General features: G+C 36.9%; 1 protein-coding gene across 1 annotated transcript; it reads left to right on the forward strand.

The window, feature by feature from the left end:
* The first annotated feature begins 564 nt into the window (after positions 1-564).
* Positions 565-24,991, forward strand: LOC577457 (DCN1-like protein 3). Its single transcript, XM_777685.5, has 2 exons — positions 565-711; positions 20,905-24,991. Exon 2 carries the CDS (start codon positions 21,034-21,036, stop codon positions 21,982-21,984), a length of 951 nt encoding a protein of 316 aa, XP_782778.2. The 5' UTR covers positions 565-711; positions 20,905-21,033; the 3' UTR covers positions 21,985-24,991.

A 24,991-nucleotide genomic window follows, 5' to 3' on the forward strand; every position in this document is an offset into this window, starting at 1 on the left:
AACGGACAATATTGAAACCAGAAAATGGAGCAAATATTATATCCCATATCTTTATGCCTCAACATCGAAATATGGCCCATACCTATTTGTACCCTTATTAAGTATTTATACATTAATTCACATGGCTCACTTTTCCAAATTCTCATGATGTGATAGAGGACTTTTTATATAGTACCCATACGGTGAAAATTATCAATGTGTATTTATAAATCATGTATTTACTTTAATACTAGTAGGCTATTCACCTTTTCATAAATGTATTGCCCAATGGAGATTCCCCGTTCAATTCCTAAACTTTTTCTATTTCTCTTTCTCAGTTTCTGATTTATCTGCGGGCGCTAGTTGGGGTCAAAGATATATATATTTGGATAACTTTTCAAAGTTCGGTTGACCGCAGACGATTAAATTAGATCTGCTATTGTTTTTGTTTAGTTAGTTTCTTGGTAGTGTTTCCCCCTTTTGTTTTATCATAACTAAATGCGGCTTCGAGCAAAAATATAGAGTTGTTTTCACTTTTATGTGAACAAAGGCACAGTGTTGTTTTGCGTTACGAACATTTACGACCGGTTGCCTATCACGTGATTTAAACGTCACTTTACTTCCTGTGTCGGTCGACGATGAAGTCATTTGTTCTTGAGCGAAACGACGGCTCCTAAAAGGATAAAAATGCCATTTACTGTCATATCCATGCGTTTTCGAGTTAACTATTAGGTAAGCTTGTAGCGTTGATAAATTTGTACGAAAATATGATGTTTAGTGAAAAGAAATTTGTCACAATTCTCTAGATATTGGTTTGCTAAAGATCGTGATTGATTAATTCATTTTTGCGTGTGAGTCAATACTGAGTGAGTGCATGAAAATATGGTCATCGAGTGCAAGGTATGATTGCCATTGTCTGCCCGCATATCCCCGTGCCGAGGCGCAGGCGCGGGGGTCGGGGCCAGCTGGTCGACTGGCACTGGTGCTTGTGAGTTGTGTTCCTGTGTAATGTACTGGTTGCATACAGCTTTAGTTCCATTGGCATTGTATTCTATTGCAAGGGTCTTAGCAATGAATTGGGACTGTTGTAATTCATGAAACCTAGAAGGCTTTAATTTCGTAAATGGATGGGATTCACAGCACATCAACTAGAAGTACAATGTAGAATAGAGTCTAGACCCTAGACTACACTGTAGGACTAGTCTATTTTTTAAAAGAGATCATGACATGGCATGACAGGGTCTATATAAATTATTTGCAATTCATGAAATCTTAATTCATCAATTAGCATGATTGATGCAATTAAATTTACCAAAATTTTGTTTTTGCTATGTCGAAATGACATGGGTAACGAGACCACCTCTTGTGAAAAGTGACATGCTTTTGTTTCAATTTTTGCTGAATGGGGGGGGGGGGGGGGAGGGGTACTACTAGGGGTAGGCACCTTGTCGTAACAATAACCGGTATAAGGTGTAATAATAGATGATGAACAAAAGTTGCGTGTACATTGCAGTTTGTGAAGTTGTGACTTTAATTAGAACATTTAATGAAATGAAAAACAGAATATTTTTCTATTAATTTCTGTGACTTTTCAATGTACCGGTAATATAACATTGATTTTGGGGATGTACATGTACAATGTACGTATTTGCTCAGTACCCCACTCAACCTTCACTACCACTCCTCTCCTCTTCCCCTTCCCCCTTCCATGTACTAATGTGCAGAACTGTACCCACAATTGATAATTATCAAGTTTATAATTGAAAAATAAATTGAAATTGAAATTGAAAAAAGGGCTGTTCATGTAGGGGTCATAAACATTCCTTCTACATGGACATTGTGTGGGTGTGGCAAACATTCCTTCTACATAAGGCCTGTCCTCATCAGCTCAAGTTTGCCTAATAACCCGCTATTCTAACTATCCCGATCGCAAATTAGCCAGTTAATTTTAGACTTCATCGGCCCGCATTTGCAATCAGTTGGATACTTGGTCGAGAAAATATCCCAAGAAATCTTGGGCTTGTTTCCAAAATATCCCGCTTTTGGGGAAATAGCAGGCTAATTTCGAGTCCGAGCTGTCCGAGCTACATGTAGTTTGTGATGAGTGTAACAGTCTGGTGAACACGCAATTTTGAGCTTCGGGATAATATCCAGAGTCTGAAATAGCGGGTTATACTGTATAATATGGCAAACTCAAGCTGATGAAGACAGGCCTCATGGACATTGAGTGGGTGTAGCAAACCACAAAATTGTTTTTCAGGTTGTTCATAAATTGTAAGTTTTGTAGACAACTGATACTGGTAGTCTGGTACCATCTAAGTTTAATTGTTTACATTTTTGAAATCCACATTGTTTGTAAATCAGTGCTTTACACTAACTTTTATGGGGGTCATTTTCTGTCAGTGTACCAAATACTGTTGTACAGTACTGTACATGGTATTTGGCCATATTTAAGTTATTGAGAGAGAGAGAGGAAAAAAAGTCTAGAATGTTGTCATGCACAGAATCACTGCAAGATGAAGAAAATTTAATGAATCTCATTTGGGAGCTTACCAAAATGTATAAATGTATGCCAAAGAGTTTGTGGTTGTTTGTTTTTCTTCTTTTTTAACTAATATGGTAACTTTTTCAGATATTTACAAGTTTCATTTGTCAAGTGACTTACATTGTCAATGTCAACCTCTTAAATTGCATGTTCATATGCTGTTACTGTGTGGATTCGATACAGAGAACATGTAATAAGCTTACTGCAAACTTCTTTCAGTGAATTTTCAGGATTTTTTTAACAAAAAGTAAGTCCAATCTAAATGTATTTAGATTTTAGACCCACATGTACATGTACATGTACGGTATGTTACTGGCAGCTACATGTACATGCAGGTTTGAGTAAATAGGACTAAAAATGTATCTGATTGTTGTATAAAGTTATAGTCCTTAAACTCTTAAATGACTTGAATTTAGGTATGAATCCAAATATGAAGTGAAATGACTTTCAATTTATGTTCAGAACTTCACAGTATGATGGAACACCTTGCATGATGGTACCTGTACCGTACGTCAGACTTGCTCCATAAGAAGACTACGGTATTGTATGTCCAATTGAAATGTTGATGAAATTAACAATGATGAAATTCTCGTTTTAAAGGTCTTAGCCATGTTTCAGTAGGGGCATTTACACTGCAAGCAAAAACCATGGTTTTTCTCACAATTCCAGAGTCTTGTCAGAATTTGCTTGGCAACTACACTGTACCCATAAACTTGACCAAAAACCTACCGTATTATAAACTATTGAGATCTATTAGAAAGACTACTTTCAAACCAAGATGACAGACAAATTTGAGTGTTGTTGTAGTTTCCGAGTGGTGAGTCAACACACTGATTACTGAGCTGGGAGGCATTGCCAGGCATAGCGCCATAAAATGTATAAGACGCACCCCCGACTTCGGCGGCAAAAAAGTGTGCCTTATACACAGAGATTTACAGTACATGTACCATTGAAGTGGGTTTTTTTTTTTAACGGCAGCCGCAACTCCACCGGTTATTGCAGTGTAAATGCTCTCTCAAAACACTGCATGCTCTCTTTTTAACACCAGTGAATTATACCAGTTTTTGTCACATGACTCTCCCTGCAGAGCAGCGACAAGTGGTGCATGCCCACACCACGCCCCCCAAAACAGAATTATCAAATACTGACGGTTTTTTAATGAGTTTTCCAAAATGGGTTTTTCTGCAAAATAAATGGGCCTACATGTACAATAGGATCAAAAGTTTTTTATGTACAGTGTACGCTTTTGTTTTTATTGTGGCCAGAAGTATTTTCCAATGAACATCTACAATGTTATGCACCTAGAGTACAAAACACACCTGCATAATTCATTAGCCTACATGTATGCTCTTGTCTTCTTGATCAATTTAGCGAAGGTGCTTTATGTGCTACTCAACAAGTTCATTGATTGAATGAGTGTGGGAGTGTAGGATTGAAGTTGGACAGGTGAGAATAGTGAGGTCAAAACAAAGCAAGTGTTTTACAGTCTGATGTGATTGAACAAATGTGAGGACAAAATTTCTTCAAAAAAATGTTATTCCAATCCATTGATTAGTCCACACATTTGGACACTTCTTCTCCAAAAGCCTTATTATAATACTTCATTACATTAATTTCTTTAATGAAGTGTAAGTATTTCAGGAATCAGGATGAGAAAATCATATTTATTAGCTGTTGCTGTGTTGGAAATGCCTCTGGCAAGCTCTCTGGTCGTCGCCATGAGTCACAATTGTAGTAGAAGACTGGTAGCGTGCATTAAACTATTACTACCAGAACTAAAAAATATCTTTAAAAAGACAGCATGTACATGTACATGTACACCATGACATCAGAAAGTACTTCATTATGTTACTGTATAGCAACCCTGTGTACATTATGCCCATCGCTTTTGCACCTCCATGATGATGCCAATTGTTAAAGCCATTACTGGCATAGTGACGTCAACAGGCTGGTCTATAAATGTTGCATAAAGTAATTTCTTGTTCATTAGATAGAGGGATACTATAGAGGGAGTTGTCAAATTATTGATTGTGTCGCTGTGTCTAAAAATAACCAATGAGTAGTGGGTGTACATGCACGTACTTTCATGCTTCGCTTTCAACATTCATGAAAACAAAAACAATGTGTACATGGCAGATGTTGGGCAAATAGACAATTATTTGCCATGTCATTGGCATTGATTGAGTATGTTTTGTAACTTGTTTTCTTATGAACAATACATGTAGACTTTGATCACTAAACTCTCAAAAGTTATTAAACTTTTCAGACTGAAGTTTCACAGTATAAAGTTGAGGAACTTGAAGAATGTCATTCATATTTATTAAGGTTTATGATATTTCTTTGAATACTAATAATCTATTCCTAAATTGATGTGCTTTAGTTTTTAAATCAATGCTAAAAATTCAAAGGCTCTATTCAAATGTACATGTAGATAAATTTTGTAAATCATCCTCAGCCCATTGGCTTCCAAGTAAGAAGATTTTCATTTAGGGAATTACTTTTCCCTGCCAATTGTAATATTCTTTTAATGGTTGATATCTGTATTCTGTTTTTTTTCTTCAAAATAAAAATACATTTACTTGTAGTCCTACAGTACTGTACATGTTCATTGGCAAATTGCAGGAACATGTAGGAAAGGTATGGGATCACTTTGTTGCAGAGTTCATGTACATGTATGGTACATGTATATCATTCAGAGCCATGAATATCAATGTTTTTCTTACTCCACCTACATATACATGTACATTGTAGGGTTTATTTTTTGATTAGGATAAACATCATTTTGAAGTGACTAATACATGTACAGTGTACATACACTGATATTTTTGTTAAACTCAAAAACGGTATCAAGACTGATCCTGGTTCGGTCGACAAAAGGTACAGGCACATTTTGTATTACCGGTAAGTACACTGTGCGTGTACATCCTCTCTCTACATTTCACTACCAATAATAAGCCTGCAACAAATCTACAGTGTACATGTACAGTACATAAACATTGTTTGAATGATATTGAGAAGAAAATGTAACCACAGTGAGTTCATATGTGAGATTTAACATGGCAATCCCAAAATCACCCCATGCACTGCAAGCATGAATAAATTCAAGACAACAATTAAATTACACTCCAGTCGCCCAGACAACAAAAGAAACTTGTTATGAAAAGGTGGATTGAATATGCTTGTACTGTAGGCTTGTTCTCATTCAACATCCACTACAGTGAATCTACATGTGTACATGTACATAAAGTCCAGTGGTGGAACTAGGAAACAAACAATAGTTTATTTTTCTGTGTAAATTGTATACATGTACCCATCCATGTAAGCATACTGGTTTCTGTGTTTGAATGAACACCTGGCCTTTTGTTGTTATAAGAATATATGTAAAGTAAACAAAATATGACTGGTTCCTAGTCCGGTGTTTGCGTTTCTAGCAATCTAACACTGCATGTATCCATAGGGACAGATACAATACGACAAACCAAGTATAACCCATTGCCTTTTGTAGCATTTTGCTTGCTTGTAGTCCGACCAACCGTGTTAGGATTCGACAAATCTTTGATTATTCTATTTCTAGGCTGCCTGTTCAGTATTAAATCAATGAGGAAATGCATTGGCTACTTTGGTTGCCACTTGCCAGAGCTAAAACCAAGGTGATGATATCCAAGATCCTTTGGAAGCGCATAGAGATGTTACATCTAATCTAAAATTCAAATTAGATTCTCTCTATTTTTTCATACAATTTTAAGTGCTATGGTTTACAAGAAGTCAAGAACAGTATGATATTTTTATTTTTATTGAGGAAATCTTGAGGACAAAGAAATTGAGAAAAAACATGTCCAGATCATATTGTCTGCAGAGATCCAGTGAGGCAGTAGGTCTGTATAGAAGTATCAAGGATTACATGTACATTTATGTACTTGCCTGTCTTGCTTACAGTATGTATGGCATTGGATAAACCTCTAGCCTGGCCTGGCCAAGCATGCCTAGGGGTCACACGCAAGTGACAAGGGTATGAATCATTCTATTCTACTAACTGCTATTTTTAGGGCCATGTGTCACGAAAGGGGGAAAAGGCATGCTAGACTGGGTCAGCTCAGCTCGGCTGGCTTCAGTCTGATGACCAGAGCACTTCATTACATGCCTCTATAGCCAGAGGTCAAAACAAACATGTTAAGCGATAAGACACCTTTTAGATGGCTCAGATACATGTATAATGCCTGTAAGCATACACATCAATTAATAGACACTGGATCTAACCAAGCAGCAAATCTCCTTGATCTAGCTAGGAGGTGTCAACATTGACATACAGTGATCGTGTTCCCACTGCTAGGTAAACTTAGAATGTGCAGACTGATCTGCCAAAAATATAACACCGCATATCATTTGGACCAAGTGAACATTCCAAGGAAAGTTGCAATTTCTGATTTAGTTACAGGTGTATGAACATCTTCAGATTATTAAATCTTGTTCAAGTTTGATCTATTATGCACTTCCATACAGGCACAGTTGTATATTTGAGATTTAGACAGCAGGATAGGCTCCATGTTTTGCAGTATGCAGGTAATAATCAGCTGCTCATATTGACTAGCTCTGGTTCATTAGCCCTGTATCAAACTGTGTCTGACTTGGCTGATTGGACCCTGTATCAGGGTGGACCACAAACACAAAGACAAACATGTAATTGCAATTTAGAAGAACCACATGTACCGTATGTGTAGGAACATGATGAGCTTCAAGCATAAAGTCATTTACAATTGGATTCAGGGCTGGCCCACTTTATGGGACCCGGAATCTGTGGGGTTCATACAGTGTAGATGCTCTCATGTGCAATCTGGGCCATATTTTCAAGCATTTTCAAACAAAATGTATGACTTGTAATTTTCAATAATAATTTTGGTTGAGAAAGACAGTTTTGATTTTCAAAACCTGTTGTTTCAAAATTCAAACATGTTGCTGTTGTACATGAAAATCCTGCTTACCTGTATATACTGTGATTCAAATATCCAGCAATTCGTACTTTATTGACGATAATCAATTTTCATTTAGGTTCATATTATGTACCGGTATTCCTTTTATGGATGAACGATTCAAACTATTGTTACTTTATATGAACCCTATTTTCCTCTTGTTTTTTCTGAAAACATCTGTATTTATAGAAGCATGTGGAATGCACTACATGTGTACATGTATACATGTATATTCCTAATATTGGGTCTGGAGATTCTCATTTTTTGCTGTGGAAGGTTGGTTGGTGAAGCGATTTTTTAAAGCTAGTATCACAAACACGAATCACAAATCAAAACGCCGTTAAAAAACATGGGTTACTGCAGGAGAGCGTTCAAGCGATTTTTCATCAACGCTGATTCTAGCTTATTTCGAGCCCAGCCACTGCGCATCACACTGCGCAGTTTGACCCAGGAAGTATAAGTCAACTTAGATAGTACAGAGCGTCGAGCATGCAAAGCATAATTATGCAGTGCTAGTGTACGCAAATTGCATGCGAAGCAGGCACATGGTTTTTGCCCAACCGGAACATGCCACGATAGTGACGTCATAGAATCATGATTGAGATCTCCGTTCGTTCCTCAATCAAATTTTAGCGACCGTGATTCTGCAGAATCACGATACAAAACGCATCTTTTTCAGCGTTTCATGTTTGTGTTTTTAAACACGTTTATTTTCACGTCCGACAAAAAATAGCTTAAATGCATCCATGTTTTAAACTAAACCTCTTTGGAAACCGTGATTCTAGGGTGAAAAGGTGTCAATTGAACGCACCCCTACAAAGGGGGTAGCGAGCCTTCAAGCATTGATAAGCTGGGTGCTGTCATATTCAATAGTCGCCAGCGATGAGTCATGTCTTGGATGTTGTCATAGAGTTAGGATGAATGCTTTTATTAGCGAGATGGTTGGGGGTAACAAGGGGGAAGAGACTACCGGTATTGCATGCCACTGATATAGATCTGTAGGATTGAATGCAGCATGAACCATCATGAGGTGCGAATAATGATGTATGAATTCCAGACCTCATAGAGAAGTTTGATAACACACATGTACATGTACAGGTGTACATGTTTGTAGATTGCTAAGCCTTCACACCTCCTCAGACTCAGTCCAGGTAAGGACTTGTTGAAGAATCATCATTATTATTAATCCGGTATGACTATGATACAGTGTACATGTACTGTATATGTCTTTAGTATACTTGTTTTTTATGTTCATTGTACAACTGAACCTCCACGAGAACATTTAAATGATCCTCTAGCAAAAAAGCATGTAAAACACATTAATGTTACCCTTTACACACAAAAAAGGAGATAGGGGCCCCAAGGGGGAGAGGTAGGTGTTGAGTTTTTAAAAAACATAGTGGGCTCTTTCCCTCCTCCCTCCTCGTTGGAACTAAAACATTATAAAAAATAAATAAATAAATAAATAAAAAAAATAAAAAAATTAGTGCTCCTTGCAGTGATAATTAATTTGAACATTTTACCTGAATCAATATACTGCATGATTCTGACATTTAATATTTAAGAGCAATGACCAACAGTTTGGTAGGAAAATCAATAATATTCATCTGCTTGAAAAGCAAAAACTGTACATGTGTTATCTCATCTTTACAATTCATCATATAAATACCAAAGTTCATGTTTAGGAAGTGATTGTATTGATTAGTTGAGGCAATATGTTCATTTTGCAAATATGACTACAATGTACTGTACACCTAGCAGGACACCTACAATGTACTGTACACATACAATGTACATTACTGTATTGTACATCTGTACATTTGAGAAGAAGACTATACTGAGAAGGACTGAAGTATTAAATGTGTAACATCACAAATACAAATATTATGGAGCACTTAATACCCTTTTATAATCATAAGATGAGCTTTTTGGAACAGTTTATTACCTTTGAATATTAGGAGGAAAATGTCCAACCCTGATTTACAGTATCAGGAAAGCTACATGTATATTGGTATGCACTGGACAGTGTTTACATATACATGTACGGTATGTAAAAGTATACCAGTACTTTAAATTTCAGAAAGAATGGGATGTGGGGATCTTGGTACCAGCAGCTCAACTACTGTACATGTACACTATATAGTGTAGGCTTACAATGTACATGTACATGTATGTATATTCATGTAGGCCCACATATGGTTCTGTATTTAAACTTATCATACTGCCAGATTTGTTATTCATTAGGCTTTCTTGTTTTGATCATGTTGTCTGTTTGGAGCCAGAAGGGTGTTAATTAACTCTCTGTGCTAAAGTAAATGAGCCAATTAATGCCCGTCAGGCTCTTATGAAACAGATAATATTCATGAATGTAACCTTGCCATATTTCTCTCGTTTTCTTTCACTTCACACAATGCCCCATATTGAACAACAACCAAGGACGATCATAATGTAACTGTAATCATGTCTGTGTATGGTGTTAATTGCATTCTGTATCAGTCTAATGATTCGAGATGTCCGAAAGTATGAAGTCAGTGCTGTACATTACATGTCGTATGTTTGTAAAATGTCCACCTTGTTTTTTGTTTTTTTTTGTGTTTCACAAAACCATTATGAGTACAAGTTCAATAAACACCCCATTGAAACGAATACAACGTAACACACACCGGTATATATTTCAATTGAATGTCAATGAACTTCTACTTTAATAAAGATGACTTTGTGAAACAATGCCCTGATGTTCCTTGTTCGCACCTTTTGACTCAGCTTGCAATATGAGACGTGTACAAGAATGTTTCAAGCTAAACTGCTATGCTAGGCTGTTGCACCTTGAATGTGCACTGCATGGCTGTAACATAGACCTCAAGATGATGGCTTTTACAGACAGGGTCATGTACATGTTGATCACAACTTTACAAGTGAGGTCTATTTCCAGCTATTAGCTCACAACAACATAGTGAGGAAATAGTGATGAGGTACAGTGTAGAGCAACATGTGATATTCAAGTACCGTGCATGCATTAATACACTTATCGGTAATGGTATCAGGAAATGAAATGTTATTTTATAGCATTTGATTGAATACAGCATTATGTTTCTGAGAGTTGAATAACTTCAAGATTGAAATTGCTCTCATTCATATCGCATTTGTTAGAATCTGCATCCACAGTCATTGGAAGCAGTCGTCCAAATATCATTCTTTTCTCTGTTCTTTTATTTTACTTCCTCCTTTCCCAAATTTCTATTTGGTCTATTTTCTTCTGTTCATTATTCTATTTTTCTTTGTGGAGACATTTGATTGCTTTTGTACTTTTTTCTTCTTTACATTTGTTTTCAATGTTACATGGGGCAAAAGCAATGACATCATTTGCAGAGGTGGCCGCTGCTTCTGATCTTAAATGCTTTTACTGGTTGACAGACTGTAACCACAGGCTTCTAATCTGCATGAATTGAATCTTCTACTAAGTACAGGGGCATTTACAAGTTGCAAGCAAAAACCATCAGTTTTGTCAAAAGTTGCTATGCAACTACACTGTACTAATAAACACGTCACTACCAATACACATGTAAAAAAAAAAAAAATCCACATTGGGAGTGTTTTTTTTTTAAATGCAGGTTGAAACCCCTCCTGTTTTGGCAGTGTAAATGCTTGCTCTCAAAACGTCAGTGAATTATTCAGGCTTTAGGTCATGTGACCCTCCTTGCTTCTGTGCTAACAAGTGTCGCATGCAAATGACTCATAGAGAAAACCCAGAATCATCAAACACCACCTGAATATATGTTTTTCCAGGAGTGTATAACGTATTTGCCGGCTTAAAGGCCGCACCCCCGCAAAGGCCGCACCCCCGAAAAAAAAAAAAAAAAAAAAAAAAAATCTTTTTTTGTTTTGTTTTGTTGTTGTTGTTTTGCTGCCGAAAACCCACGCGTGGAAGGACCTTCATTTAACATCGAGGTGCAGTTAAAGGCGCTGATTTGTGCTTGTAAACTTGTCACAAATAATAGTAACAATGTCGTTTTTAGAAGAATGTGTAAGATCATTAATGTGAATTAAAAACAATAAAGTACCTATGGTACCAGTGGTGTACCTTGTGGTACACCATTTGTTATAGAAAAAAATTTGAGGAACTATTATTATAAACTACATATTGAGATCTACATGTATTAGAAAGATTACTTTCAAACCAAGATGACAGTCAAATTTAAGTGTTGTCGTAGTTTTCGAGTGGTGAGTCAACACACTGATTACTGAGCTGGGAGACATTGCCAGGCATAGCGCCATAAATCGAAACTAAAAAAAAAAAAAAAAAAAATTTCCTCTTTCGCCGCACAGGCCGCACCCCGACTTTTTGATATTTTCTCTTCCAAAAATACTGCGGCCTATACGACGGCAAATACGGTAGTTAAAAAAAACTATAGGGTGGTATTCTCGAAAGTGGACTAGTCCACCGACTAAATATGGAATGCCAAGTGTCCATATGAATATGTTCTAGAATAATTTAATCTGTCACTAAATTGAAATAAAATATAATAAAATAATGAATAAACGATAATACAACTACACCCTGTACGATATAATTATATTATAATGGATATTTAGAGACATATCAAATTATTCAAAAATAATTTCATATAGACACTTGGCATTTCATACTTAGTCGGTGGATTAAACCGTGGCCTAAAGTTAGTCCGCTTTCAAGAATACCACCCATTGTTTTTAAAATTAGTTTTTCTACAGTGTAAATGGGCCTTATACAGACAATCCAATATTTGATCCCCTGTGTGTCTACCAAGGCAGCTTTTTCGTCAGAAATTGATTATATTCTGCTGTCACAATATTTGTGTTTCCTGGCATCTGTTCATAAATTGTTGTAAAGCAAGCACTTTAATCAAATGCGAGTGACACGAGAAGCATTATTGGATCTGGATTTAGTGGGTAGCTTCGGTCACTTTGAAATCTTGCACTTCCAAGTTGGTGTTGTCATATTTGCATTGTTAGCGTACATGTACATGTATAATAAATGTAGAATGCTGAAAAGATCCAAGCCTAATACAATCATAATTATGTACATGTACAGTATGTTTTGTTTATGAGTGAGTTTGAACTTTGAAATAAAATTCACATTTGATTCTCTCTATTTTTTCATACAATTTTAAGTGGAAAACTCAATAAGACTCTTCTTGCAAGAATTTTCCTTTTTATGGTCCAGGTGTAAAAGTGCACTGTCTACATGTATATCACAACACCCTGCCTTATATGCACTGTATACATTTATTTCACTGGACCATTGAATAGAATTCACAGGGGTCTGGGCATTCCCCTCTCATTTTCCTCCAATTCTAAAGTTTAAAAATGTATTCCTCCTATCTCAACACAATGTACATGTACCGTATTTGCCGGCGAAAGGGCCGCAGCGCCGTATAGGCCGCACCCCCGATTTTTACATTTAAAAAAAACCAAACAAAACAAAACTTTTTGTCAAAGTCGGGATTTGATCTCTTGCGTATAAATGTTGATGTGACTAAAATCACCGCCTTAGACCGCTCGGCCATCCCGCACTGATGCTAGCTTATGTAGTTTTTTGTGATGTATACATTGCGCCTCTCTCTTGTGTATTGACATGGATTCAAAATGGCGACTTCACGTGCTGGATGCTTCACGGCAGCTCCGTTAAACGGGCCCTTCTTTTACTTGTTGCAATGCATTGGCACGAACTTAGATCAAGATCTATCGGCAGATGTTGTTTTTGGAAGTTTATTTTCGTCTTCATGTCAACAATGCAAGATAAAATTGTCGGTAAGATGTGTGGAAATGTATAGTTATTGTGCCATTCATAGATCTAGTCCCATATGTGCAAATTTGTGCTGGTTTTGAAATACTTTTTAAATTTTTTTTTACTCTTTCGTCGCATAGGCCACATCCCGACTTTTTGATATTTTCCAAAAATACTGCGGCCTTTACGCCGGCAAATACGGTATGTTGTAAAATGTGAATGAAGATCTACATGTAGTGTGGCTTCAAATTGAAGCCCCCCCCCCCCCCACCCTCCTGGTCTGCTCAAGCTGGACTGAACTACAATGTACACGTCAGCTACAAATCCTTGACTTATTAGGCCTATACTGTGTACATGGAGATCCAGCATAAACAGATAAATGGGACCAAAAAGCATCAACTTATGTACATGTAATCTCTGTCTATCGTGGTATCATGTATCATATTCCTCTGTAGAATTTATGAAGGCTCTTCTAATATTGGAGGCTACTAGACTGTTAGTACTCTCTTGTGTGTGGGGGAGAGGGGAGGGGGGGGGGGGGTATGCATGTGTTAATGGTAGACATTAGTAGCTCGAGGCTGCATAGGGTTATTTACCCAAATTGGCCTGTCAAAACAGCCCCTTTGTGTCATTATTCATGCTTACAAAATGTACATGAGAAGAGAGTTGGGCATGTTACTGAATCATGATGCTGCATACTCTAATTTGCATGCTAGGCTAAGAAGGTGAACTTGATGGGTAACACAGGACACATTTCGTCCTTGTTTTCACGAAGTGACGGTAGTGAGGAAAATCGTAACGCAAAGTGAATGCAATTTTTTTTCACTACCGTCACTTCGTGAAAACAGCGACGATTTTCTCAGGGTAAAAATACTGTAAATGCTAAAAGCTTTATTGCTGCCAAGTTTATAGTGGGAATACACTACATCATGTTGCACTACATGTAGAAGGGGAAATTGCTCTGCTCATCTTGGTTTCTTGGTACTACAATTGCAACTTTGAATAAGATGGGAGATGGGAGAGACCCTCTCCCTGGTGTTGTAAAGATTGTGTTCGATCAGGGAGATCTCCCATTTTTCTAGGTCTGTTTTCATCAGCTCAAGATTGCCAAATAGCCCGCTATTTCTGATTTGGACAATAGTGCAAGTCTTTGGGCTGGTGAAGATGCATTGGACAAATAGAGGGATATTTTGCAAACTAGCCCAAGATATCTTGGGATGATTATCTCGACCAAATATCCTGCTAGTTGCAACTTTGGGCTGATGAAGACGCAAATTAACTGGATAATTTGTGATTGGGATAGTTAAAATAGCGGGATATTTGGCAATCTCAAGCTGATGAAGACAGGCCTCCTGATACAAGTGTTTATGAACATGTTTAATCTCCATTTTCGTAGTTGATCTAAGGGAGGGAATGAGTATAAAACAGGATTTTTTAAGACCAAAGAGAAATGAAGTACATGTACACTGTAATTCTGTAAAAATGAAAATGAAAAATCTCTGGAAATGTCAAAAAGGAGTGCTGGTAAAAGGGTTTAATAGTACCAGTATGTGAAAATCTCTACAATGAAATCCCAATTCAGTTCTGATAACAGTCCATGGTATATTTTTTAAATTGGAGATTGGGATAAGAGAAACAAAAAAAAAGATTTTACAGTTCACAAACATGAATCGATAAGTTTCTCACTGAAGAAAATATTTTCCAGGAAGTAAAGGCATGCAGAGAAGAGATGAGAGAAAGAGAATTGTCTCCTTTTGCATTCTTGGAAACCTTGGCAGCGAGTCGCATTTTGAGAGAGTAATCGTTGCCCTCCACATTCTCCTGGCCATTGAATTCTAGGCTAGAAGGCTAGAAATCAAATTCTTCTCCTCATCATCTTAATTTCATTTAGCGGGGACTCCCGACACCTGTGCATCCCATGACGCGTGCCATACCGAACTCCGATTAAGACATCTTCCTTATTCCTGCGGCGGGTGTATCACCTTACCCTCAAAGACCGGCCCTTTCTCCGGCTGGCCCCCGAGTCTTGACTTACTTTATACCAGGATGTCTGTCAGGTTATGATGGCAGGCAGGCAGGGAGGACAGCTCTAGCCTGGCTTCATGCATAATTCTTTGTAGGGATAAATCAGGATTCTTTGCACCGATTGTTGGTTTTTAAGTATTTGGGTGCCCGGATATCCCACATGCAGTTCCGTGTGGGGATGAGGTTTGTGAATTGTACACATTTTGGACAGTGTTGAAGTTTATTACATTTTAAGGTGAGGAATGAGTTTTACTTGTATTTAGTGGCAGTGTAGCATCATTTCAAAATAATTCATCTGATATTTGAGTTTTTCTTGAGTTTTATCAAGGCCCTGTAAGTAACATAGAGATACAGAGGTAATTTAGCATTGGTTCAAGTTCAAGTTCAAGTTCATTGGTTCCACATTTTACAAAATATATAGACAGACTTATAAAATAGAAATTATATACTGTACATACTGTACATGTACATGTATACATGCAGTATGAGCACCTCTCAATGATACTCAATTCATATGATAGATTACATGTGAGTAGAATGTGAGGGACCTTTTGAAACTTATTATAGCGTAATGTGCAATTGATCGCTACATGTGCAATCGATCAATCAATGATCAATTTATCAGTCATAGAATCCATTGCTAAGCTTCGTTTCACAGAGCCCTGTTTGTTTGTTTTTTCTTTCAGTGTATTCATGATTGAAGTATGAAACCTGTGGATTCGGCTGATTTTATCTGTTAATTAAGTTTCCATGCGTTATTAAAGTTTCCATTTTCATTTTCGAGACATATTTCAAGTGGGTTGCATACTAAATGTAGATTCTCAAGTTATATTGGGCTTGCATAATTTGCGTGCCAAGTATTCCTATCTGTAATTCAAAAGTTCTTATTTGTTTTTTGCCTACTCAGTTTTATACATGCTGAGAGAGTCAATTACTGCATATCATTTTACATTATTATCTTCCTGCATGTACTGTACAGTATGTACATAGCTGTAGTACAAACATATGTACAAATATATTATACATAATGTCATTGGTTTAGAGAGCATCAGAAGGTACTAATAGCATACTTGAGACCTGTGAAGAGCTGAGAGGCAGTTGCCATGGTAACAATGCCATCTGTTGTCTGTGTGTCACTGTTGTGTAAGTTTGCATTTGAAAGCTAATGATGTCAATGATAAATATAGAATGCACATTGAACATTGTAATCATGGTTTCAAGAACAAGCTACATGTACATACATGTACATGTATGATTATCCCTACCGGTATACATTAGAAATAGAATACATACAACTACACAATGTACTTTAGGTCTTCATGTACATGTAGTATTCAAGGCTCTTTCTGCATACGTACATGTACAGGTACATGTACGTATATGCAGGCCAGTTTGAGTTTGTAAATACATGTGTTCAAGATTTACATCATCTACAAAAACAAAGAATCTGAGAGAAAATAAACCTATACAAAATACTTGTACTTTTATTATAGGAGGATGGAATAAGTACTGGTAATGTAAAAAATGTACAAGGTACAGTGTCAGCAGTTGTGTACATGGTACATGTAGCTCTAAAATATTAATATGAATTCAATAAGTTTCATCTGTAACTTTAGAAAAAACTACTATAATAATATAATATTTAATTTTTATATAGCGCTTTAATACAAATGTCTCTAAGTGCTTTACAAATATACTATTACCCCGGTCACTGGATGCAGTGCTTGCCCGCACACACTGTGTGCACAATCTCCACTCCCTGGGGAGCATTCCAGCCGAGCGTTACTATGAGTTGGCAATTAAGTGTTGCAGTGTACAATATATTCTGTACTGTAACAACAACATGCACATGAACATATAAGGTACCAGTGATTTAAGAAGTTGGTAAAATTTCTGTTTGAGCTTGTAAAGGCTGGCGTTTAATATTTCAGTACAAGCTTTAATACATACTGTACATCCACACACTACCCTATTTGAAAAGTCTGTTAATGATTACACTATGTATCTAGACTAATTGGTTCCAAACAAGATGTGCTGCATGGTGTATGCTCATTTTCTATGTTTGCCTTGACATTTACAGTTATTGAGCTGTCACAGGTGTGAAAGGTGTACTGTCTGTACCATGTACCCAATCAATTACCAGGCCGTCCGAACAAACACGTGTTAAAGCTTGCATCATAAACATGGTGGATAAATGGGTGCGTTTAGACAAGGAAACCTCTGCTCTAGTTTTTGTTTAGAATCATTGTGTGAAACGTACAGGGATGAAATAGTGGTGATCGATTATCGGGCCATGTGAATAGGCAAGTGTAAAGCATACAGTACATCATAAACAGGGTGGCAGACAGGTGTGTTTAGATGAGAATTGATGCTCTGCGAAAGGTATACAATGTAGGTGTGAAATAATGCCATGTGAACAGACAGTGTAAAATTTGCATGATGAAAGGGATGGCAGAAAGGTGTGTTTACACAAGATGAAACTCACACTCTATACTCTTATGGAGTTAAATGAAAATGTGTAGAATTCATTGTTGTTAACTTTATCGTTTCATATACCAGTAGATTTCATAGCCTATCTTTTTCATCTTAAAGAGGGTCCTTTTTATTGAAATGCAAGATGTTGTTACAAGCAATTTATTTGAAGAAGTATCTGAAAAATTTATCATTATAACCTGTATACTGGTAATGCATTTGCAATACAATGTACATGAACTAGGTCTTTCATCTCAACAATGTACTAATTTCAGGTTAATACATGTATATTACATTTTCATGACAAAAAAGAAAAAGCCATTTTATGCCATTGTAAGTGTTTCATGATAGTTGATACAGGTTGTTTAAGAAAAAAATAAAGTCGAGTCACTCAACCACTCCATGGATCACAGTTGAAACATAAGTGTATACACTTTACATCAATATGGTAAACGTACACTTTCATCACTCACTAATTAATCAGTTGTAAGGACTGAGTATGTGGGAGAAAACGTGAGAAAGTGGGAGGCGGGTATGAAAACATAACCACATAACCACATCTCTCATCTTCCTGCTCGCCATTTGTACATGGAGGCTTTTCTGCATGGAACGGGGGAAGGGAGAATCGGTGCAAATTGATTGTATTACGGAGGCATGGATGAGAAGCATAATGGGGAGTTTGAAATGATACTTGTAGAGGTAAATTATTGTCATTTGATGGAGGCAGCTAGGAACCAGGCATTGACGTACGCAATGCATTAGCATGTACGTGTAGGGTTACATTAAATATCCAGTGATGGGCAGAAATGGAGAGTGCATTGATGCCTTCATGCTTTAGTTTGAATGAGATACATACCAGGCACCTGACTGTTTATTGAGGATCGGGATGACTTTTTCAATCTTTGCTGTTTTTCTCAGGTCTGAGCATACAGTACATACATGTACATACATTGGAATCAAATGACCCCATTTAGCTGTTCATTTTTGTTGTTGGGGGTATTTTTTCAGACCAAAAGTACTGTACAAATGAAATTTAATTATCATTGCATGCCCGGCAGAAGGTTGATTGCAGGACAGTTTTAAATCTTGGTCTAGCTGTAGACCATGTGTGGAGACTGGAGAGCCTGAAGAAATTTAACTGAATTGAAAAGTATAGTGTAATGCCTTTGTGGCTCTCAACAGACAGGTATTGGGAATTTCCCAATTAATGCCTTCCTTCCATACTATCTTGATATATTTGTGCTTTATTTTATTGAACTTGTACATGAACAAGTATTATACATTTTGTGTAGCTGATTACAGTTTGTATGTTTGTTTGTTTGTTTGTTGTGGATGCTACATGTATTTCCACTTGAAAATGGGAGCAAAAATAATGCAGCAGAAGCACAGAGGCTTGAAGTTTTTGGAAGGGGAGAGTGAGAGAGAGAGAGAGAGAGAGAGAGAGAGAGAGAGAGAGAAAGAAAGAGAGAGAGAGGGGGCGGGGTCGGATGAGAGAGAGAAAAAAATGACACATTCATTTATTTAAAATCTGTACTTGAATATAACATGACTCATGACTATATTTAGACAATAATTCAACATTGGATGCTCATGTTATATATTTGCACCCCTAGGTCTAAACTGGAATAACAAATTATTGCCATAAAAATGTTGTGAATGAATTTGGAAAAGCATTGTTTACTTTTGTCAGGTTTGCCTACCAACCAATCGTAGGAATTGAATTTAGATTGAATTAAGATCTGGATTTGGAATTTTTATGTCAATTTGTGTTTTAAGATCTTTTTTGGGGGGTAACATCCATCGGTGAATTTTTAGGGCAAACAGAAGTTAGTGCTGTATATACATATGTTTGGGCACGTGCAGTGTACCATTAATCAAATAATGGAATGGTATTACTGTACTAAACCTAACTTCTTTTTTTATGATTTTCACAGTTTATGTGAAATCCATGAATTGTACTTGATAGGATATCTAGGGCATAGGCTTTAATGTGTTTAGCCTACGATCATCGACTGAAAATACTGGGAGGGGAGTTGAAGGGACATGTGCCCTCCACTTTTCTTCTTTCTTTTGTTCAAACTGAAGTATTTTGATGACATGTACGCAGATTCAGAAATGCGGCACACATATTGGTTGTCGAACTGTCACAAAGTGATCTCTGTATTTGTACAGGTTTTAGCTTTCCTGCTCTATCAAAAGACAGCCTCAACTTGACCCCTTAGATATATCCAAGAGAGAAATACTATCTCTCCATTGCCTCGGATAGGTATAACAAATTGGAATACCAGTACCATCAAACAAATATTAGTAAAAGATTATGAATTTCGCGCAGCTTAATGGTACAAAAATATTAGTTTAGATTATTCACTGCCTTAAAATGTAGCATTTGCCTACATTCTTCCAATTTTAAAAAGTGGAGATGGAGACCGGCAAAGAGAGAAAATTAGAGCTACAAAAAGTATACACTGTACATGGATGATTATTAATCTCAGAAATTAATGCACAAATTCAGATTTGAAATAAGTTTATTTGTTTGCAGAAGGTGTTTATATCCATGTACATGCACAATTATGAGAATGCTGGTTTTGCCTTCAGTTGTCTCAATACTGCAATGCCCAACTTAGTTGAGGTTAACCACTTCCAAGCATGTGGTCTTGATGACTACATACTGTACCACATTTACCAACTCGATGCATATACAGTTGTACATGGACACAGTATTGCATGGAAATCAATGCAAATTTGTGCCTCATTGTAGTCAGAGGGCAAATTCATTAATTTTTGTTGTTGCCAGAATATGAATGTAATGTCCTATAAAAAAAAAATGAACGTACAGTAATACATGCATGTTGTAGCACATGTAGATTAATACATGTACAGTATGAAGCTACATTTATGTATACATAAATGTGCATTTACATGGCCAAAGATAAACATGTTTGAATACACCATCTATACTGGAGTGTTTACAGATCTGTACAAATTTATACTGGTTCAGAGGCCTTCAGTATGGAATTTAGGTTTACCTCCAAATTTCAAACTTGATACTTGTTTTTTTAAATTTAGTTCAGTGTCAAGTTGCATTTATGAATTGTGCATTGGTTAAATACATGTATATTTATTTTCTTTGCCTTCTTGTATTTGCCCAGGTCCTTCCTTCCTGATGTTGATTGTTTGAGGGACTTCTCCTCTCTGTGACGGGTTCAAACCACACCAACCCAGTGTCCACCTATGGTCCCCAGGCTATCTTGCCCGGCACCACACACCCAGCCACCCTCATGGGCAAGTGCTTCTCCGTCTGTAACCCAGGTTCAACCAGCGTGGAAAGGCAGAATGGCAAGAACAGCAAGGCTCAACTCCCTCCCAAGTCCTCCTCGCAGCATGCCACAGCTATAGACCGCTCCACTGCCCAACCCGTTCAGTACATCCAACACATCAGCACGACCGGAGTCCGCGCGGGCAACCTCCCTCTCCGTCCCGCCGGGGACTCAAACAATGGTTCTCACAGCAGACCTGCAAGTGACACACACAAGCAGTTCCCACGACAGAACGGTGTAGAGACAAACACAGCCATGAAGTCGGACTTCTCCGAGCGAAAGGCCAACAAACTCTTTGAAAAATACAAAGATAACTCTGAGGATGCCATCTTGGCGGAAGGCACTGAACGATTCTGCCAGGATCTCAAGGTCAGTCCCGAGGATTTTATAGTACTAGTGATCGCGTGGAAGTTTCAGGCGGCCGTCATGTGTCGCTTCACGCGGACTGAATTCATCCAAGGCTGTCGCACCCTACGCGCCGACTCCATCAACGCCATCAAGGCCAAGTTTCCTGATCTGCGACACGAGGTGAAGACGGACGATGCCATGTTCAAGGATCTCTATCGATACACATTCGGCTTTGGCCTGGACACTGAAGGCGGCCAGAGAACTTTACCGTGTGAGATAGCAATACCTCTATGGAAGCTTGTCTTCTACTACCGACAACCCCCTATCCTAGATCGCTGGTGCAATTTCCTGACCGTGAACCAGGTCAAAGGTATATCCAGAGACACATGGCAGATGTTTCTGCACTTTGTAGAGGTCATTGGAGATAATCTCAGTAACTATGACGACAACGAAGCCTGGCCAAGCCTTTTTGATGACTTTGTGGAATATGAAAATGATAGATTGAAAACTCTAAATCAAGTTGAGAAGGAGGATAATAACCAAGAGGAAACTCATCTAGTCTAGAAAAAATTAGGGATATCCATATTTTTAATTGATTTTACGATACCTAGTTATTATCGTTTGTTTGCTTCTTTTTTTTTAAATGCGAGGTGCTTCGTCTGAATGTTCGAGTTCCTTTCACTGGATGATGTTAATTTTTTGATAAGTGGTCACTTGCATTTTATGGGTGTTCCAGAAAAATTGTGATTCTTTCTTGTTTAGTGCATGTCCTGTATGGATGTGCCAAACCAACATATATTTCTGTGCACCAAGGAAAAATAAGTACAGGTAGCTTTTCAATTTGATCACATGTGGAAGAAGAGGTGTGCGTGTACATTGTACATGTTCATGTAGCATCTTTTAATAATTTGTTATTTCATCCTTTTTAAAGCAGCTACCATACTGTTATACATACATGTACATGTGTAAGATGGTAAGCAGAAAATATTTTGATTGAAACCTGATCCAAATCATGATGAAATTTGTAGGAATAATTGATTTTGAATACAAGCAGACTTTGTTTTTATGATCCAAAGAATTCGCCTGTATTGCTTGGGGAGTGCTATAGACAATAATCTACATTTGCCACTCTCAGCCCAAATGTACATGTACATTTAGTAAGTGGGTATCTTGTAGCTCCTGGTAACAGTTGCAGGAGCTAGCCAGAGTAATGATTTCCTAAGTTCTTTGACCATACAGTAGAGACATAATATGTGCTAAACGCTGTACACTGTACCAGAACAGAAAAGAGTTCCTATTATAGATTCCTAGAGTTCCTTGAGATTACTATTATCATTCTGAAAGTCAGACATCATGGTCTACAAAAGCTCAAATCTAATACCTGTGATTTATAGTTTTTTTTATTGAAAAACCTCTCCATGTGCAGTGTATCTATTCAGTACTACCGATATTCCTTGATATTGATTTTGGACAGATGTTGACATACTGTACATTGTTGGGGAATAAAAGACACGTTAATCAACACAAACTGAATGTTAATCGACACAAACTGAATGTTTTTCAATTTGTTAGCATTCCATATATTCAGATAAGTTATTCTGAAACTTGTAGAAAGTGCATACAACTTGGGGATGGGGGAGTAGGGGAGGTTGACTATAAAATGCTGCATCTCATTCTCATTAGAAAGATTACAAAAGTAGAAACATGAAAAAAAAAAGCATGATTTGATTCTACACTTCAATTTTGCTCTGTGATTGGAGTTGAGAGTGTTGTTAAAAGCTCTCCACAATGATATGTAATACTGGGCTTCAAACTTGCAATATTTTTTCTTCAGAACTGTATGTTTTGCGAATAGAAAACCAAATGATAGTCCAGAATCTGGCTGATTTAACCTTTAACAATCTCAACCAACACAATGTCATCTCCCCCTACTTTGTGCAAGCCGAAGATGGCCAACTCCGACATTTCTAGGCCCGGTGGTCTTAAGGTTGGGCTGAATTCATGAATCACACCCCCTTCAGCTTGCAGCACGTAGGGATGGGAGAAATCACAATTGTGAAATGAGATAAAAGCATGCCAGATTCTGGACGAACCAAATGAAAACAAAGCAAAATCATTTTTGAGGTTTGTTCCCTTGTAATTACCCTGCCTGGTGGATAGGAATTAAATCTATAGGTATCATGATTGATTTTGTCTAAAACGTTGCACTGACTCCAATTTGTCCTAATAAACAGTTATTTCTAATTTAAAGTTTGCTGGCCCTAGTAATGCCTGGCATTGCAACAGCTAATATACTGCACTCAAATCTTCACTCGTAATTTTTTAACACTGTTTTCCATGTTTTTGTGAGCCAAAACTTGAAAATTGTGTACAGGTTACAAATCTTATTGTCTTAATTCTAATCATGTAAATTTTAATAAATATTCTTATTTACTTCTCTACAAAGGAATTTATATTCTGTCTTTTGATCATGTACAAGCTATCCTGATTTATGGACATGATTATGGACCATCCGAAATTAATACTGTTGCAAAAATAATTTCATTTAATTGAGCTCTTGCTCTCGTGCGTGTATTGGGGTTTGGGATCTTAAATTGTTGGGAAAATTGTCTTTTTCTGTTTTTTTATTACTTTGCTCCATGTGAAAGCTTTCATATGTTCAATTGCCACTTTTTATAGGTAACATGAATATTTTCTAAAAAGCTTGCGATGGAAGAAGAGTTTTTCAATATCTGTTGTGGCTGTAATATATATGCATACTTTACACCCAACCTACCCAATGTCAATTTGTGTTCATGATATTTCTCTCTATTTATATCAAAAGATATGTTCTTGACATGGGCTTTTTCTTTTGAACCAAGTCCAGACTTCATTCATAATTTTGTCTTGTTTTCTTTTTTTACACTGTTTTCCATGTTTGTGTGAGCAAAAACTTGAAAATTTTGTACAGGTTACAAATCTTATCGTCTTAATTCTACTCAAGACACTTTTGAGAAGTGTCATCATTTTTTAATTAGTTCATAATTTTTTGAATATTGTACAAAGTAAGATTACTATTTTTTATTTAATATTTAAGAAAAGTTAAGATACTTTATATGTGATTTGTACATGTATACTGTATGTGATGCATCTCATCATTTTTATACACCAGGTTGAAATTGAATATTTGTAGAGTGTTGATATGTGTGGTATTGAGTCCAAAGAACCATATTTTCATCATAAAGTAGAGAAAAAAAACTTGCGTGTGGTGATACTAGACTTATCCGTTCACAGGTACATGTTTTTATTTTGCTTTTTATGCTCAAAATTCTCTCCTCAAATACAAGTGAAGGAATCAAAAGAGGCAGGCACTGAAATATTTTCAAATTATATTACTTTGAATATAATATTGTCTGCAGAGATTCAGAAATCTCCTTGCTCTATTTAAAGCAGAAGATTTTTTCATATTTTTCATGTTCTATTGCATTCGGTAGCTAATCATTTAATTTACTTCTTGTGAAAAGTATCAGTTTACCCTAACAGAGCTGCAATCTACATAATGAAAGTGAAATAAAAGCATATTAAAATGAAA

This window comes from Strongylocentrotus purpuratus, unplaced genomic scaffold, assembly GCF_000002235.5.
Source record: "Strongylocentrotus purpuratus isolate Spur 01 unplaced genomic scaffold, Spur_5.0 spur5_scaffold_14, whole genome shotgun sequence".
Taxonomy (NCBI): Eukaryota; Metazoa; Echinodermata; class Echinoidea; order Camarodonta; family Strongylocentrotidae; genus Strongylocentrotus; species Strongylocentrotus purpuratus.

Excerpts from the sequence above, each read along its gene's own strand:
- LOC577457 (XM_777685.5), top strand. The coding sequence starts at position 21,034 with ATGGGCAAGTGCTTCTCCGTCTGTAACCCAGGTTCAACCAGCGTGGAA.